Source organism: Anguilla anguilla, chromosome 17 (genome assembly GCF_013347855.1).
Source record: "Anguilla anguilla isolate fAngAng1 chromosome 17, fAngAng1.pri, whole genome shotgun sequence".
NCBI lineage: Eukaryota > Metazoa > Chordata > Actinopteri > Anguilliformes > Anguillidae > Anguilla > Anguilla anguilla.
Window position 1 is genome coordinate 22814676 of NC_049217.1, and position 17867 is coordinate 22832542.

Genomic DNA, 17867 nt, shown 5'->3' on the forward strand with positions numbered 1-17867 from the left:
GTCTCTGTGTGCATCTCCACACAGTTCTATCAAAGATAGGTGAGGACGCGATATTCCTCAGGTACGTCACCCTCACACCTGCCTCTGTCTTCTGTGTGCGCACGCTGCCTTCTGTGCTCACTTTTAATGGCTCCCTGACCGCCTCCCTTTTGGTTGCCGTAGTGACTCACTGCTGTGTTGGGACGAGAGAGCTCAAGCTGTGCTGCTTTGTCGCATCTGTTTGTCCCTGTGGACAACATCGGGGAACTTCTGCCCCTGCTGGATGCAAACTGTTATTACAGCTTTTAAACAAAAAAGCCAATGCATAAATTAACTTCGCTGTAAAATCTGTTTACCGCACTCCCACCATTTGTACTCATTCAGATATTCTTAGGTTTTGATGTTTATGGTTTTCTGTTTCTGTTCTGAGGGTGTGTTATGGATGTCATCTGTGTATTTAGAATTTGTAATTTGGTTCTTGGATAGCATTGTTAACTTGCACGGGTGCTTTTAGCAGTGTTGGGTCTGGGAATGCAGTTAGCCTGGTCTGCCGCTATCGCTCATGTTAAATCAGGCTGAATTCACTCGTGCTTCTCCTACATTGTAAGTAGCTCCAGATAAGAGCATCTGCCTAATGAAGGCAGTGCACTGCACTTTAATTGAATGTGCTTGATGAATGAAGACAGCCGATATTTTAATGTCCCCCTTGGTTCTTCCCTAGCGCGACCCTTATCTCTGCAGTGCCAGAGTCGCTGTCCTGCAGCGAGATGTTCTCTCCCTGAGTAAATTGTTTTCTGGATGTGGTGCATAATGAGGGTGGCTGTGCCCATAGATAAAGATAAGTCTTTATTCCATCAATGGAGGTCTTGGGACAGGGTGGAAGGGTTGAGTCCTTCTTGGGTTTAATTAATGTTTGTGGGAAGGAGAGGAAGAGGGGGTACCAGGTCTGGACACAATGGTGGACAGTGAACCATCTCTTCTGAGCCCTGAACCTTCCGTGAGGTTTGAAAGTCTCTGTGTGTTTGATGGACTCTTACAAGCCGGGTGGAGGAGGGGTATGAGAGAACCGTGTTTCGTGTGTGTTCTAAGTGGGAACTGTGTGTGCCCTCCCCAGCCCTCCTACTGGTGCGGGACCCCCCGTGTGACCCTGGTGAAGGAGAAGGAGGAGGAAGAAGACGCCGAGAAGGCGTTGAAGGGGGAGTTCATCGAGGAGGAGCCGGCAGGGCTGGTGTCGGGGGTCAAGATCAAACACCTGGCCAAGGTAGGACCGCTGGACAGGACCTCAGCCAATCACCTGGGGTGGCTTAATGATGTCGTCTAATTATATATGCTCCTCCTCTTCCTGTTCTTCTTATCCTTAGTCCTCTTCATATTCTTCTTTTTCTTCTTCCTCCATGACATGGCTCTCTGCCTCCGGCACTAGATTCTCTAACAGCTGTGTCCTGGTGGCTTGACAAAGAGTGCGAGTGTGAAACGCAGACAAGCACACAGCGCTGAGTCACTGAGTGGGAGCTCCGGGGGGACTTGCTGCTGTCTGTGTGTGTTGCTGTCTGTGTGTGTTTTCTCAAGCTGGGTTTTAAAATAATTTAAAAAATCATCAGGAAGCTCATCAGTGTCTTCAGCACTTCGGTAAAAAGGGTTGTGTTTTTCTAGGTGTACATTACATTACATTACAGGCTTTTAGCCAACGCTCTTATCCAGAGCGACTTACACAACCTTTTACATGGAATTTACATTGTATCCAGTTATACAGCTGGACATGTACTGAAGCAATGCAGGTTAAGTACCTTGCTCAAGGCTACAACAGCAGTGTCCTACCTGGGAATCGAACCTGTGGTCTTTAGGTTACAAGGCTATCTCCTTACCCGTTATACTACACTGCTGCCCCGTGTCTTAAATAAATGTTTTATTGTCATCTTCTTGCTGCTTGGCCAGATGTTCAAAGTGGGCAACAAGACCAGGGTGGCGGTGCGCGACCTGACCATGAACATGTTTGAGGGCCAGATCACTGTGCTGCTGGGACACAACGGAGCTGGGAAGACCACCACCCTGTCCATGCTGACCGGTGAGACGGACGGACGGACGGGGGGGGGGAGGGGAGGTTGAGGGTGTCATACACACACACACACACACACACACACACACACACATACGTACAATCTGTGCAACTGAAGCAGTAAACTTGGAACACACACCGGATCCCCGCTTCGTAATTTTGAAGTAAAACTTTTTCTGCCGGTGTCTAGTCATCATTTTAGCTGTTACGTCCAAAATCCACCCACCGTACAATAGCATGGACAACAAGAATTTGGAGGCAAGAAAGTCCCTAGTGCCCAAAACAAAGCAAATTCCAAAAGAAATTTCCTCCAGTGTACTACAAACACATTTATTTAGGACATACATGAAAACAAAACAACACAAAAAACCCCATAAATTATGTACAAACAGTGGTCAGTAGCTTGTTAAGGCAGAGCTCCAGATCACAGGGAGAGAGAGAGAAGCACAGATCACCAGCAGGGGGCAGTCAACTCACCAGCATGTAACATTAACATTATTTATAGCATTTGCCATGTGCGGACCTGGAAAATGTCCCCACTTGGTTAACAGTTTACTCTGCAACAATGCTACGGTTCCCAGCTGTGCGTAGAAAAGTACGTACACACACACACACTCACACACTCTCACACTCTCTCTCACACGCACGCACACACACACACACACACACACACTCTCTCTCGCACGCACGCACACACACACACACACACACACACACACACACACACACACACACTCTCTCTCTCTCTCTCACGCACACACACACACACACTCTCTCTTACACACTCACGCACACACATGTACGCGCACACGCACACACGCACACACGCACACACGCACACACGCACACGCACACGCACACACACGTACACACACACACACACACATACACACACACACACACACACACTCTCTCACACACACACACACACACACACACAGAAGCGGTGCATCGCTGCAGGCCGCTGGTGTTATTCGCGCTCTGTGTCTCTGCCTCCAGGCCTGTATCCGCCCAGCAGTGGCCGCGCCTATATCAACGGCTACGACATGGCGCAGGACATGGCGCACGTGCGCCGCAGCCTGGGCCTGTGTCCGCAGCACGACGTGCTCTTCGACAACCTGACCGTCGCGGAGCACCTCCTGTTCTACTCTCAGGTAACGCGCTCGCACGCACGCACGCACATACACACCGGTATACACTGTCCACATACACACACACACACACACACACGTATCTACTGTCCATGCACACGCATGCACACACACACACACACACACACCCATGCACACTCATACAGGTATGCACTCTCTGCACACACTCATTCTCTCTCTCTCGTACACGCAGCCACACGCACACACACACACACACACTTTGGCTTTGGAGAACCATGTCCGTGTTCTCACCCCCCCTCCCCCTCTCCCCTCTCCCCTCCCTCTCCCTGACCCGTGCAGCTGAAGGGGTACCCCCGTGAGAAGATCCCGGCGGAGGTCGATCGCATCCTGCTCATGCTGAACCTGCAGGACAAGCGCCACGCCCGCTCCAAGACCCTGTCCGGCGGGATGAAGCGCAAGCTGTCCATCGGCATCGCCCTCATCGGGGACTCCAAGGTCAGCAGGGGGCAGCGCAGAGCCCGCCTGTGCGGCCGTTTCCTCTCTCCCTCACGTCTTCGCCGTGGTGTAGATGGTCTTTGACAATGTTGACTGTTGCCTGGCGCATAAGCACCTATTGTGCTGTTTTTTAGGTGATGGCCTAACTCACTTACTAGACCCCTGACTTGCTCACTCACTGCCTCAGTGACTTGCCAACTCACTGACTCTCTCTCCCTTGACTCAGTAATTACCTCACCCACTGACTCACTCACTTTCTTATTCCTCCCTCACCCACTGAATCTCTGACTCTCTGACTCACGTATTCGTTCCCTCACTCACCGACTCACTCCATTACTCACTGAATCACTGACTCACCGGCTCACTCACTCACTCACTCTGTTACCGTCTGAATCAGTGACTCGCTCTCTGATTCTCTGACTCACTCAGTCCCTCACTGACTCGCTCTCGCCGCAGGTGGTGATGCTGGACGAGCCCACGTCGGGCATGGACCCCTCTGCCCGCCGCGCCACCTGGGACCTGCTGCAGGGGCAGAAGCGCGGGCGCACCGTCCTGCTCACCACGCACTTCATGGACGAGGCCGACCTGCTGGGGGACCGCATCGCCATCATGGCCGGCGGGGAGCTGCAGTGCTGCGGCTCGCCCCTCTTCCTCAAGAGGAAATACGGTGAGGAGAGGGAGGGGGAGAGGGGGAGAGGGGGAGAGGGGGGTAAAGGGTGGGGGGAGAAGGAGAGGGAGAGAGAGATGTGTGTGTGTGTGAATGTGTGTCCTGACCTCAGTCCTGCTTGGATGAAAGGGAGCTGGCAAGACTGCTACCCTGTCCATGCTGACCAGTGAGGCAGAGGGAGATAGAGACACACACACACTCATGCTTAACAATCTGGAGAGGAAGAGGAGAGAGGTAGAAAATTAAAAGGAGAAAGGACAAACAGCTTGAGCAGAATGAATATAAAATTTTAACAACAGATTGATTGATAAAGTTTATAAGTGCAAAATCCTTGATGGCCAATAATGGATTTTTTTAGAAGTAGAGCCCTTGAGAGAGGCTTTGACCCAAATGCAGGATTCTGTTGCTCTCTTCTTTTGCCCAGAGTAGACCATACGAAAATAAAGATGTTCTGTAAGCACTTATCAAGGATGGCTTATAAACAGAGAAAGACAGAGGAGGGAGTTTTATTGGCCACGGAGTGAAACCTGTGTTTTGTGTGTTTGCATGTGGGTGCGCGTGCATGTGTGTGTTTGTGTGTGCATGTGTTTCTGTATTTGTGTGTGTGTGTGTGTGTGTGTGCGCATGTGCATGTGTTTGTGTGTGTTTCTGCGTTTGTGTGTATGTACGCCTGTGTGTGTGTGCGTGTGCGTGTACACCTGTATGTGTGTGTGTGTGTGTGTGTGTACGCCTGTATGTGTGTGTGTGTGTGTGTGTGTGTGTACACCTGTATGTGTGCGTGTGCGTGTGCGTGTGTGTGTACACCTGTATGTGTGCGTGTGCGTGTGTGTGTACGCCTGTATGTGTGTGCACGCAGGTGCTGGGTACCACATGGTGATTGTGAAGGACGCGCTCTGCAACGTGTCGGAGATCACGCGGCTGGTCCACATGTACGTGCCCAACGCAACACTGGAGAGCAGCGCTGGGGCAGAGCTGTCTTACATCCTGCCCAAGGAGAGCACCAACAGGTACGGCTGTGTGTGTGCGTGTGTGCGTGCGCGTGTGTGTGCGTGCGTGTGCGTGTCTGTGTGTGTATGCGTGTGTGTGTGTGTGCCTGTGCCTGTGCACGTGTCTGTGCATGTGCATTTATGTGTGGTTGTCAACAGTATCCCTCTCTTTCTCTTTCTTGTCTTCCGTCCTTTTCTCACCTTCCATAAAATCTATACTTCATTTTCACCTGAAAGATTTTCTTCTGTCACCCAGCTTTGAACATTGAGTGTCACTAGGTGTCTGTGCTTTGTGTGTGTGAGTGTGTGAGCGTGTGAGTGTGTGTGTGCGTATGTGTGTGTGCGTATGTGTGTGTGCGTGAGTGTGTGAGTGTGTGCGTGTGTGATACCATGTGAATAAAAATATGACATTATGCCCTGCCAGGTTTGAGCTGCTGTTTGCAGAGCTGGAGATGAACAGAGAGGAGCTGGGGATTGCCAGCTATGGAGCCTCCATCACCACTATGGAGGAAGTGTTTCTCAGGTACGATGAGGGGTGCTCGTGGGGTACCTGTGTGGTACGCAGGGTGGAGAATGCGGAAGACGGTCATGGTGTCAGGTGTCCTTGCAGCTGTGTCGCCCCAAATTATTAAAAATTAGAAATTGAAATGCAATTCCCATCAAACATCTCACAGACATTTTATAAAGGGGACCATTCTGTACATTCTGCTCTGCACGTTGGTGATGTCACTATCATCTACAGATTTGCAAATGGTAAAGATCGAAAAATTACAGATTTTCATTTGAATTCCGTCGGCAGTTAATTTTGGTTTCTGCTCCCGTACCCCTCTCTCCCCCCTCCTCGGTGGTTTTTGGGGAGGAGTGCGGGGCTGGAGACAGAGGCGGGAGTGGGCAGCATTGATCTTGGGTGTGCTGGGTAAAAAATGAGTCCCTGGTCCAGCTCTGCTCTGGCTGTAATGAGCTTCTTCTGGAGCAGTTTTAGCCTTCTTTTTTTGGGCGGGAGGTAATTTTCGACTCATTGGGGGCCGTCTTGCCCCCTCTTGGTTTGGAGAGACTAATGAGGTGGGAGGGAGAGGCTGTGAGCTGTAATTACACCATGTGTGAAAATCGCTGTCAGACTGGTGCTCTTGAGTCACCATCCAATAAGAACCCTTTCAGATTCCTGGATAGGCCATTCAGAGAGCTAATCGATCAGTAAATTAGTATGTAGTCCTCACAGTGGGGGAAAAAATAGCTTCATCTGATGACTCTGATGACTGCATGTGGTACTTTTCAAAATGATCACTGTGACTCTGCAGTTGTGTGTTGTATATTTACGTGCTTGAGAGTGCATTGCATATTCGTATATCTATGTATGTTGTATATTTACATTGTGTGTGTGTGTTTTACACATTTGTGTTTTGTATATTTACATGTGTGTGTTATATATTGGTGTGTGTCTACATTGTATATTGATGTGTGTATATTGATGTGCCTGTGGGTGTACTGCATATTGATGTGTGTATGTGTTGTATATTGATATGTGTGTGTATGTGTGTGCTGTGTATTTGTGTGTGTTATATATTTACATGTGTGTGTTGTATATTGCTATGTGTGTGCTGTGTATCTGTGTGTGTTATATATTTACGTGTGTGTGTGTTGTTGTGCAGGGTGGGGAAGCTGGTGGACTCCAGCCTGGATATCCAAGCCATCCAGCTGCCGGCGCTGCAGTACCAGCACGAGCGCAGGTCACATGACTGGAGCGTGGACGACGCCAGCAGCATCAGCGGAATGACCGACGTGACGGACTTCACCGACAGCGGGACGCTCATCTCCGAGGACTGCTCCAACATCAAGCTCAACACGGGGGTGAGCCGGCCGGGTCAACCGCCAAATACCGAAATAACTAAAGAAACGTGGCATTCTCATGTGTAGATATTTATAATTCAGCCAGTTACTGAGCCATAAGTATATGCGTATTGGAATTTATTTAATTCATCAAAAATCGAAAATGCAGGGAGTGTATTTTCATCTCGTCCTCCCACTGCTTTCCTGAAATTAATTTGTACCTCTTCCTCATCTTTTTGCCACCTCCATTCTTTCTCTTTTCACACCATTTCTGCCCCTCCCCCTTTTCTCTGCCCATCCTCTGGCTCCGCCCTGCAGGCCAGGCTGTACATGCAGCAGTTCTACGCCATGTTCCTGAAGAGGGCGCTGTACAGCTGGCGGAACTGGAAGGTGATGGTGGCGCAGTTCCTGGTGCCGCTCATCTTCACCGTCCTGGCGCTGGTGGTGGCGCGGAGCCTGCCCGGACACCGCGACCTGCCCCAGCTGCCCCTGGACCTGAGCCGCTACGGCCTCACCACCGTCCCCGTGGCCCTGGAGCCCGGGGCCGGGCCCCTGGCCGCCGGCCTCGCCGCCAGCTACGCCTCGCAGCTGTCCGCTCAGGGGGCCTTGTCCAAGAACATCAGCGGTGAGGCTCCGCCCGGCTCCGCCCGGTTAGGGGAGGAGTCGGATTGAAGAAGGCACGGTTGCCCAGGCAACATGTTTGTTTTCAGCATTGCCAAATCTGCCCTTCCGCTGACCGTTTACTTTGTGCGTTATGGATTGTTTAACTTAAAATTCATTCAGATATTCTATTGTATTGGCTTCCTTTCCAGGTCCTTTTCCTGTTCCCATATATCATTATTATTAGTGTTAATATTTTTGTTGAATTACACTTCCAACACAGAGAACAGCTTCCACTAGAAGAATGTCTGTTTTCCTCAAAAACTGTTAAATGTGTGGAAGTTAAGCTCAGATGAAGCATGTGTGTGGAATATACATTCTGTGAGTGTGTGTGCGTGAGTATGTGTGCGTGCGTGCGTGTGCTTGTGTGCTCATATACAGGTGTGTGTGAGATTTGTGTGCCTGACTGGTGTTTTCTCCTCCTCCTCTCTCTCCAGACCTCCCTCAGTACGTTCTCGACATGTCTGAAAAAGAGGGCGGAGCCTTCAACGAGCGCTGCGTGGTGGGCGCGGCCTTCAGGGGCCGCTCGCGGTCCTTCGCCGAGGCCACCGCCTACTTCAACAACCAGGGCTACCACACCCCCGCCACTGCCCTACTCCTGCTCGACAACGCCCTCTACAGGATGCTGGCGGGACCCAATGCCTCCATCCAGGCTGGGAACGCCCCCATGCCCCGCAACGTCTCAGAGACCGCCCGGAGCCAGCTCACTGAGTGCGTAGCTACTCCCCCCCCCCCCCCCCACCAGCCAGCAAATCACAGGGCTGTGTTTCCGACCTGGTAACATAGTGACAGTTGCTGAGCCCTTGTTTTAGATCTCAGAACACGGATTAATTCTTGTTCCGGAGCAGGTGTTGTGGTACCTTCATGCGTATCACTAGAGTCATAAATAGAAACCCTGCATCATGATTTGCGTACTATCATTATTTCTTGGCTCTGATATTGTCTTGATGACAGTTGATTAAACTGTCACGAAACTGAAATGTGCCTAATATATAATGATGGTTTTTCCTCGTTTTCTGCAAAGTTTCTATTTTTGTAGACCCAAGGTTTTTTTTTAGCAATTTCGGCCGGCTGTTGTGTTCTAAAACCTTTCCCTGCGTTTGAGGTGGCATTGAAGATCCCTCTGTAACAGGTTTCTATGGTAACTGTGGAGTTGGCGGGGGGTGAAACCGTTTCTACTCCATGGTGAATGGCGTTCTTCAGGCTTTGCAGGGAAAGGGGGGTTTCTCCTGATGCCTCTCCTCTTTTTTTTCCGGCTCTCTCTCCCTCCTTTCCCCCCCCCCGCTCTTCCTCCTTTCCCCTCAGGGGCCAGACCGGCTTCGCCATCGCCATAAACCTGATGTACGGCATGGCGTCCCTCTCCAGCACCTTCGCCCTGCTGCTGGTCGCCGAGCGCTCGCTCAAGTCCAAGCACGTCCAGCAGGTCAGCGGCGTCTACCTCTCCAACTTCTGGTTCTCCGCCCTCCTCTGGGACCTGGTCAACTTCCTGCTGCCCTGCGTGCTCATGCTGGTGAGTGAGCGCCTCCCACCTGCCCCTCCCGCCTTACGGGCGAAAACCTTCTCTGTGACGGGCCCCTTATTTATTTAAAAAGTCACGTCAACATGCCGTTGAACACGGTGCCGTATTTCAGAAGTGCTGCCTGCGCTCTAGTGTCTACGAAAGGCTTATCGAATACAGTTGGTAATTTTCTTCTGTTTAAATTATTTTAATTTAATTACGACCTACCTCAGCTCCAACAGTGCACCCCAGTCTACAGTTTGAGAACCACTGAATTATTCATCAACAGCTGCTGAGTATTTCAGAGTATTTCAGACGGTATAGTGCTGAAAGAGTCTTAGTCATTCCCCTTGATTATGCAATGGCCCGCTGTGCTCTCTTTGTAGTGATTTTATGGAGACTGAGGGTATTGGTGAACACAAGCGCCCTCATAAGGCTGTGAACACAGATGTCCTCGTAAGCTTGTGAACCCAAATGTCCTCATAAGTCTCCTGAACTTCACCTTTAACATGCCGATTGCGGCTCCGCCTTCGGACCTGATTCTATGGATCAATCAGTGCTGCTGCAAATCAGCTGAAGGACTTGACTTGGCTTGTTGCGAATGTGGTGAATTCAGCAGTGGAATGACCTGCTCCTCTCTCCCTCCCTCTCTCGTCGTCTTTCCCTCTCTCTCCCTCCCTCTCTCTCTCCCTCCCTCCCTCTCTCCCTCTCCCTCCCTCTCTCTCTCTCCCTCCCTCTCTCGTCCTCTTTCCCTCTCTCTCTCTCTCTCTCTCCCCCGCTCTCTCTCTCTCTCTCTCTCTCTCCCCCGCTCTCTCTCTCTCTCTCCCGCTCTCTCTCTCTCTCTCTCTCTCTCTCCCGCTCTCTCTCTCTCTCTCTCTCTCTCTCTCTCTCTCTCTCTCTCTCTCTCTCTCTCCCTCCCTCCCTCCCTCCCCCCCTCCCCCCCCCCCCCCCCCCCGCAGGTGGTGTTCAGGGCCTTTGGGGTCCGGGCCTTCACAGAGCAGGGCCACCTGGTGGACGTGCTGCTGTTTCTGCTGCTGTACGGCTGGGCCGTGGTGCCGCTCATGTACCTGCTGAGCTTCCTGTTCTCCAGCGCCGCCACCGCCTACACCCGCCTGACCGTCTTCAACATCATCAGCGGCACCGCCACCTTCCTCGCCGTCACCATCATGAGCATCCCCGGTGAGGCCCGGCGAGTATTACACTGTATTTGGGAGTATTTGGGAGTATTTGGGAAGTATGAGGGAGGCCTGAGAATTATTGGAAGAGCTAGAGAGTTTTGGGAAGTCTGGAAACAGTATCTGGAAACTCATGTGAAGTATTCAATGGTAATGGGCAGTCTTAAGAAGTATTAGGGAGTAATGGGCTTTTTTGAGCAGTATTAGAGATTAATAGGCAGTCATGGGAAGTTTTACAGAGTAATGGGTAGTCTTGGGAAGTATTAGAGTAATGGGTAGTCTTGGGAAGTATTCAGGCATGTTGGATGCATTGGGAAAGTATTAGATAGGATTGGGAAGTATTGGGGTGTACTGGCACAGCCCTAAGGAGAGGAGAGTAGAGGAGATCTGGGAACTCTGTGCTGTGTGCGTGTGTGCTTGCTTGTGTTTGTGTGTGTGTGTGTGTGTGTTCGCGCAAAGAGGGAAATGGCAGTGCTTTAGTGCCTCATTTTTAGAGCATTTCTAATTTTCTGGAGGGATTGATTGGTTAAAAACAGTAATCATATGATGTTTCTCTGCCTCTCTCTCTCCCCTCTGTCACCATTCAGAATTAAACCTGCAGCACCTGGCCTACGTGCTGGACAAGGTCTTCCTGCTGTTCCCCAACTACTGCCTGGGAATGTCCTTCAGCCAGTTCTACCAGAACTACGAGATGATCACCTTCTGCACCTCCAGCGTTCTCGCCCAGTTCATCTGCACGGAAATGAGTGAGTACAAGGACCGCGAGGGAGGGAGCGGGGACATGGTGACCCCAGCTGGGGTGAGGGCAGAAGGGTAGTGTAATGGCTGGGGAACTGGAGCTGTCATTGGAAGGCTCTCTGCTAGGACGCTGCTGTTGCACCCTTTGAGCAAGGTACTTAACCCAAATTACTTCAGTACACTTCCAGCTGTGCAAATGGATGCTATTTGAAGCAAAATGCTAAAGCTGTCACTTATGTGTAAGTCTAAAGTTGAGTTAGTTGCTAATGGAAAAGAGCATTTGCTAAATGGCAGTAGTGTGGGTGAGGGAAGGGGAGAGGAGTGTGCGGACCTCCAGCCCCGGGTGCAGTGTTGAGACTGCTGTGGAAAGGACGCTTCTTTGGCTCCACACCCTCACCGGCATCTGTGGTCCTCCTCCTCTTCCTCTTCCTCCTCCTCAGACATCACGTATCAGGAGCACTACTTCTCCATGTCCGAGCCCGGCGTGGGGCGCCTCCTGGTGGCCATGGCGCTGCAGGGCTTCGTCTTCATCACGCTGCTCTTCGTCATCGAGATGCAGTGCTTCCGCACCTTATGCCGGCAAATCAGCTCCCTCTTCAGGAGGAAGAAGACGGTGAGGGGGGTGGGGGCAGAGGGTGTCATTTTGCTGTGGCTGGAGAGATAACAGTGTGCATGAGTTAGGGGTTGGCGGGTGGGGGGGGGGGGACGCCACCGCCAGACCCGAGACCTGCAGGTGTCTGTGTGTTTTCTCACAGACTGAAATGAGCGAGAGAGGAAAAGCTCACTCAGCTGCCGAGGCACTGACAAACATGAAATAGTATGAACTTGAGGGGGGGGATGTCAAGCACTCTTTCCTTAAAAAAAGGTTTATATTTGTGTGTCTGTGTGTCTGTGCGTGCGTGCGTGTGTGTGTGTGTGCTTATGGTTCTGTGCAGGTGCTGCTGGTTGGAAACACAGCCTTGCTGCCGGAGGACAGGGACGTAGCGGAGGAGAGGAAGAGGGTGCTGGATTGTCATCCGATGATGGAGTCCATGGTGGGGAGTCCCCTCATCCTGCAGGAGCTCAGCAAGGTGCCACGCCCGTGTGTGTGTGTGTGTGTGTGTGTGTGTACGTGTGTGAGAGCGCGCTTGTGTGCAGGCCAGTCGGTCAGTTAGTGCCTCTGTACGTGAAGTATGTGGTTAATCATTGTCTAACCAGAATAATTTAATGGTTTAGAATAATAAATAAAAAAATGTTCAGGCTAAAATAGTCAATTCCATGACCAAGTCCTGTAGGGTCCCATTAGGGCTCAGTATGTACTTCAGTGTAAGGGCAGGTGTGAGGCACAGCAGTAGCTTTTACGGTGATGTGTGCAGGATGCAGGGCACCTTTAGCAGGGCGGTGTGGAGTCATGGAGGGCGCCCGTCTCTCAAGCCGTATGCCACCCGCCCCGCACGGGCGAGGGTTCGATCCCCCGCCGCGTCGCCTTCTGAGCTGCGATCCCCGCTCTGTCTGTTACCCTCCTCTGCTTTCTGCCCGTCTGAATCAAAAAACACAAAACGAGGGCGAGAGTCATAGAGAGACAGAGAGAGAGAGAGTGTGAAAGGTACCCACTGCCGAATGTTGTTATTTAGTCATTTGTTTGTGGTGAGTCAGGGCTTGGTGCAGCTCTGCAGGGACAATGAATGGAAACAAAGCTTCCTAATGATTTTCTCTTCCTCAGTTCAGCCTCCATAATGCTAGTCATTACACTCATAAAGACAATGTAGTAGCAATCATACGAAGCAGTGAGCTCAGCACTTATTGTTAAATTCAAAAGATGGTCCTTCTCATTTGAAAAGGGGATAATCACACACTGTTACTTGTACCATTTGTGTGGGTGTGGGTGTGAGCTTGAGTCTGTGTAAGTGTGTGTCATGGTGAGAGAGTGTGTGTGTTTGTGTGTGTGTGTGTGTTTGTGTATTTATGCGTTTGTGTGTGTATTTGTGTGTGTGCGTGTGTGTTTGTGTATGTGTGCATGTGTGCGTGTGTGTATTTGTGTATGTGCATGTGCGTGTATGTGTGCGTGTGTGTGTGTGCATGTGTGTGTGTGAGAGCGTGTGTGTGTATTTGTGTATGTGCATGTGCGTGTGTGTGTGTGTGAGAGCGTGTGCGTGTGTGTGTGTGAGAGCGTGTGTGTGCATGCGTGTTTGTGTGCGCATGCGTGTGTGTGCGTGTGCGCGTACCTCGAGCGCAGGGTCTCTGAGAAGATGGCGTCTCCTCCTCCTGTCCCCAGGTGTACTGCAGCGGGCAGGCCCTGCTGGCGGTGGACAGGCTGTCCCTGGCCGTGGGGAAGGGCGAGTGCTTCGGCCTGCTGGGCTTCAACGGAGCCGGGAAGACCACCACCTTCAAGATGCTGACGGGGGACGAGACGGTGACCGCCGGGGACGCCTACATCGACGGCTACAGCATACTGAGAGACATCAAGAAGGTAGGAACTTCCTGCCATACAGGAAGTCCATCCGTACGCGAATGTATCAATGATGCGGCCTGTGGCATCAAGACAAGTTATTTAGGAGGCTTTAATATATTTTGTTGTCCAAAAAAATAAGAGGGAATTTAACACCAAATAAAAATAAGAGAATACAAAAACATAAAACAAGAAAAGGGGACTAGCTCCTAGCTTCATGTTGTACAGTGCAGTAGGCTACCTCGGCCCTGCACAATTGCTACTCAATTTTTCTAGGGCCCCTGTCAGTCCGGGTGTTGTCTGGGGTTGAAAAGTCAGGAGTTGACCATTTCAGTTGAAGGAAAAGTTGCAATTTTGTGCTTTGCTATTATAATAAAAAAATAAAAAAACCTTTTTCTGGCTGGTGAGTGCCTCTGACCCCTGACCCCTGCTGCCCTGTGTAGGTGCAGCAGCGGATTGGTTACTGCCCACAGTTTGACGCCCTGCTGGATCACATGACGGGCCGGGAGACGCTGAACATGTACGCCCGGCTGAGGGGGATCCCGGAGAGATACGTGAGCGGCTGCGTGGAGAACGTGCTGCGGTCCCTCCTGCTGGAGCCCCACGCCGACAAGCTGGTCCGAGGATACAGGTACTGCGTGCGTGTGTGTGTGTGGGGACGTGAGTGTGTGTGTGTGTGTGTGTGGGGACGTGAGTGTGTGTGTGTGTGTGTGTGGGGACGTAGGTGTGTGTGTGTGTGGGGATGGGGGGGTGTGTGTGTGTGTGTGTGTGTGTGTGTGGGGACGTGAGTGTGTGTGTGTGTATGGCGATGTGTATGTATGAGGACGTAGGTGTGTGTGTGTGTGTGTGTGGACGTAAGTGAGTGTGTGTGTGTGTGTGTGCGTGGGGACGTAAGTGTGTGTGTGTGTGGGGACAGGGGTGTGTGCGTGTGTGTGTGGGGATGTTTGTGTGTGTGTGTGTGTTTGTGTGGGGACGTGTGTGTGTATGTGTGCGGGGACATGGGTGTGTGTGTGTGTGTATGTGTGTGTGTGGGGACATGGGTGTGTGTATGTGTGTGGGGACATGGGTGTGTGTGTGTGTGTGGGGACATGGGTGTGTGTGTGTGTGTGTGTGTGTGTGTGGGGACATGGGTGTGTGTATGTGTGCGGGGACATGGGTGTGTGTGTGTGTGTGTGTGGGGATTTGGGCATGTGCGTGTGTGTCTGCATGCATGTGTAGTATGTGCATAGTCTGTGTCTCAGTAACTCCTCCCTCCCTCCTGCAGCGGGGGGAATAAGAGGAAGCTGAGCGCCGGCATAGCCTTGATTGGCGGGCCCCCCGTCATCTTCCTGGACGAGCCGTCCACGGGCATGGACCCGGTGGCCCGCCGGCTGCTGTGGGACGCAGTGACCCGCACCCGCGAGTCCGGCAAGGCCATCATCATCACCTCACACAGGTATCGGAGCGCTGACAGACCCCCACCGCGGGGACACGGGTTCACGTCCCTCACATTCTGCCTCCTCCCTCAGGGACACTTCAGATGCTCTTGCACCGTTAAGCAAAGCACATTTCTCACATTCAAGCACATTTTGTCTCTTCTGCTCCCTCTCCTTCCCTCTCCCTTTTTTAAAAAACTTTTTTTGGTTGTGGCTGGAGGCAGTAACCGTAGAAACAGCAGTGTCCCTCCCCCTCTCCCTCTGAGTCATTCTCCCCCTGACTGAGACGCAGACTGACTCACCCAGTCCAGGGTCCCACGGCAACGGCGCTGCAGTTCCGCCGGGCTCAGTCACTGGGAGGCTCAGCGGGAGTGCGTGAGGTTCTCCTGTTTTAAACGATAGGTCAGGGCCCCTTTGTGGTACGCCCCTCTCCCTCCGTCACGCACTCTCTCGCTCCGTCGCTCACTCTCTCCCTCCGTCGCTCACTCTCCCCCTCCGGCGCTCACTCTCTCGCTCCGGCGCTCACTCTCTCGCTCCGTCCCTCTCCCTGCAGCATGGAGGAGTGCGAGGCGTTGTGCACGCGGCTGGCGGTCATGGTGAACGGGCAGTTTAAGTGCCTGGGCAGCCCGCAGCACCTGAAGAGCACGTTCGGCAGCGGCTACACGCTGCTGGCCAAGGTCCAGGCCGAGCTGGAGGAGATCGGCGTGCAGCTCTTCAAGGACTTCATCGAGAGCACCTTCCCAGGTCCGTCGCCACGGCTACGCCTGTCTTCCCCTCCTGCGCCGCACGAGGCCGTTGCTGTTCCTACCAAACCCGTTCCTTACTTGAGCTGGGTACCTGCGGAAAGCAGCGTTAGCTAACTGGGTTAAACTGTGTGTGTCCACTTTATATCCCTTTAACAGATTCCTTTTTGCTTGCCTTGTTGCCAGCACAGATTTAGACTTCCTGTTTGCCTGAATTGAGAACCCGTTACTTCCTGTAGCAGAAAGACAGAGATGGACATTGGGCATACTGATGCACCACACGTTCAGTCCAAATGAATGATGTAATATTGTTTATGGTGCTTTTCATCTCGTACTTGGTGGCCTGGTGGATGGAGGTGTTCCTGCTCAAGCTCACTTCCTGTTTTTCACCCCCCATGTGACCATGTCTCCACAGGAAGTGTGCTAAAGGATGAACACCAGGGCATGGTGCACTACCACCTTACGGACAAGACGCTTACCTGGGCACAGGTAAAACCTCTTTCTTGGGCCCTCTCCTGATCTCACATTACGTCTGTACTCCATCCTGAGATCTCTTCTGAAAGACTATAGCACCCTCTAGTGGAGAAACTGGCCTTTTGGTGAATCCACTCTGGAACACAAATGATACCCTGGCCCAACCCTGCAGCCAACCTACAAACAATGGAATGTGTTATTAATGTTCTGTATTAATAATATTAATGTGTAATCATACTTTTTTCAGTTTATTTAACTTTATATTAGAACTGGGCCACAACTGGCTGCAGGCCACAGGTTCCTGGATGGGGATTGAGAGAAGTAGCCCCAAATGGGTTGAAACCCCCTTTTGGTCAACAGTGGGACAGAGGTGGACTAGGAGATGCCTCTGAGAAACACACTCCTTACACAGGCATTCACACTCATCAGGACATAAACTAGGCAAAGCGGTGTGTATTCTATGTAACTCGGATATGACGCAGTTGACAATATGACAGACTGCAAAATGGGTCCTAGGAAGTGTATTCTGTCACTAAGCGGGTTCTTTGTTGTGAACCACTGTTCTAGAACTTTGATGATCCTGGAATCTTTGCAGTGCTCCGATTGTCGACGACACGTCTGTGTGTGCGTTTCGCCAAACCCTCACATCGCATCCACCCGGCTCACCCTCTTCCTCCTCCTCCTCCTCCGCCCCCCCTCCTCCTCCAGGTGTTTGGGACCATGGAGGCTGCTAAAGAGAAGTATGGCATCGAGGATTACTGCGTGAGCCAGATCTCCCTGGAGCAGGTGTTCCTGAGCTTCGCCCAGTTCCAGCACTGCGCCGAGGCCGGCAGGAAGTAGAGCGGCCGGCCGGCTCTAGAGTGGCCTGCGTCTGTCGCCCCCTGGCTGCATATGGCTGCATGTGCGGACTCTCTTCTGCAGAGCAGCAAGCAGCTAGGCCTCTCCCTCAGGTCTCCCCACACACACACACACACATGCCCGCCCGCACACACACACACACACACACACACGTGCCCGCCCGCCCGCACACACACATGCATATGCACCTGCACACGTACACACACATATGCACACATACACGCGCGCACACACCCACGTGTACTCACCTACACACACACACACCCACACCTACAACTACACACACAACGCTCACTCTCTCACACAATTTCCATAAACACACACCCATGTACACACAAAATGGGCCTTCACCACTGTGCAGTGCAAGACCAGGAGGCCTGACCCCCACGCTGCGCCCTCTACAGGTGCTGAGCTGACACTACAGTTGGCCAATTGCTGGGGTTCAGTGTGTACATTTTTTAAAAGTTAAACTGTGTGCTGTTTGTTGAGAGGGGTGTTGAGAGACAGTGGGGGGGGGGTGGGGGGTGGGCAGGGAGACTACTACTTTACAACGTTTTCCATTGTAGATTTTGCACCTTCTGTTTTTTTTTTGTTGCAAAAAAAGAAAACCTTGTACGACTAGATTTAAGATTGTACTTTTGTGTGACAGACAGGGTTATCCAGTGCAAGTGCGTACGTATGTGCATGCACTTGTATGCAAACATTGTCATTTAAAATTTTGTCTTGAACCATTTTTTTTTTCACTTGATACTTACA

At 51.7% G+C, this 17867-nt stretch overlaps 1 protein-coding gene across 1 annotated transcript in view; it reads left to right on the forward strand.

Annotated features, from left to right (window-relative positions):
* abca3b (ATP-binding cassette, sub-family A (ABC1), member 3b) overlaps positions 1 to 17269 on the forward strand; it is a 41426-nt gene extending 24157 nt beyond the window's left edge. The window contains 21 exon segments of the mRNA XM_035398703.1: positions 1094 to 1240; positions 1915 to 2044; positions 3035 to 3189; positions 3487 to 3642; positions 4099 to 4309; positions 5166 to 5316; positions 5720 to 5818; positions 6945 to 7143; positions 7441 to 7747; positions 8220 to 8493; positions 9088 to 9292; positions 10240 to 10459; positions 11043 to 11201; positions 11634 to 11806; positions 12129 to 12263; positions 13448 to 13642; positions 14065 to 14252; positions 14886 to 15056; positions 15590 to 15780; positions 16195 to 16268; positions 16962 to 17269. Of these exon segments, the coding sequence (XP_035254594.1) occupies positions 1094 to 1240; positions 1915 to 2044; positions 3035 to 3189; positions 3487 to 3642; positions 4099 to 4309; positions 5166 to 5316; positions 5720 to 5818; positions 6945 to 7143; positions 7441 to 7747; positions 8220 to 8493; positions 9088 to 9292; positions 10240 to 10459; positions 11043 to 11201; positions 11634 to 11806; positions 12129 to 12263; positions 13448 to 13642; positions 14065 to 14252; positions 14886 to 15056; positions 15590 to 15780; positions 16195 to 16268; positions 16962 to 17093 (3672 nt within the window). The 3' untranslated portion in view covers positions 17094 to 17269.
* The last annotated feature ends 598 nt before the right edge of the window (positions 17270 to 17867 follow it).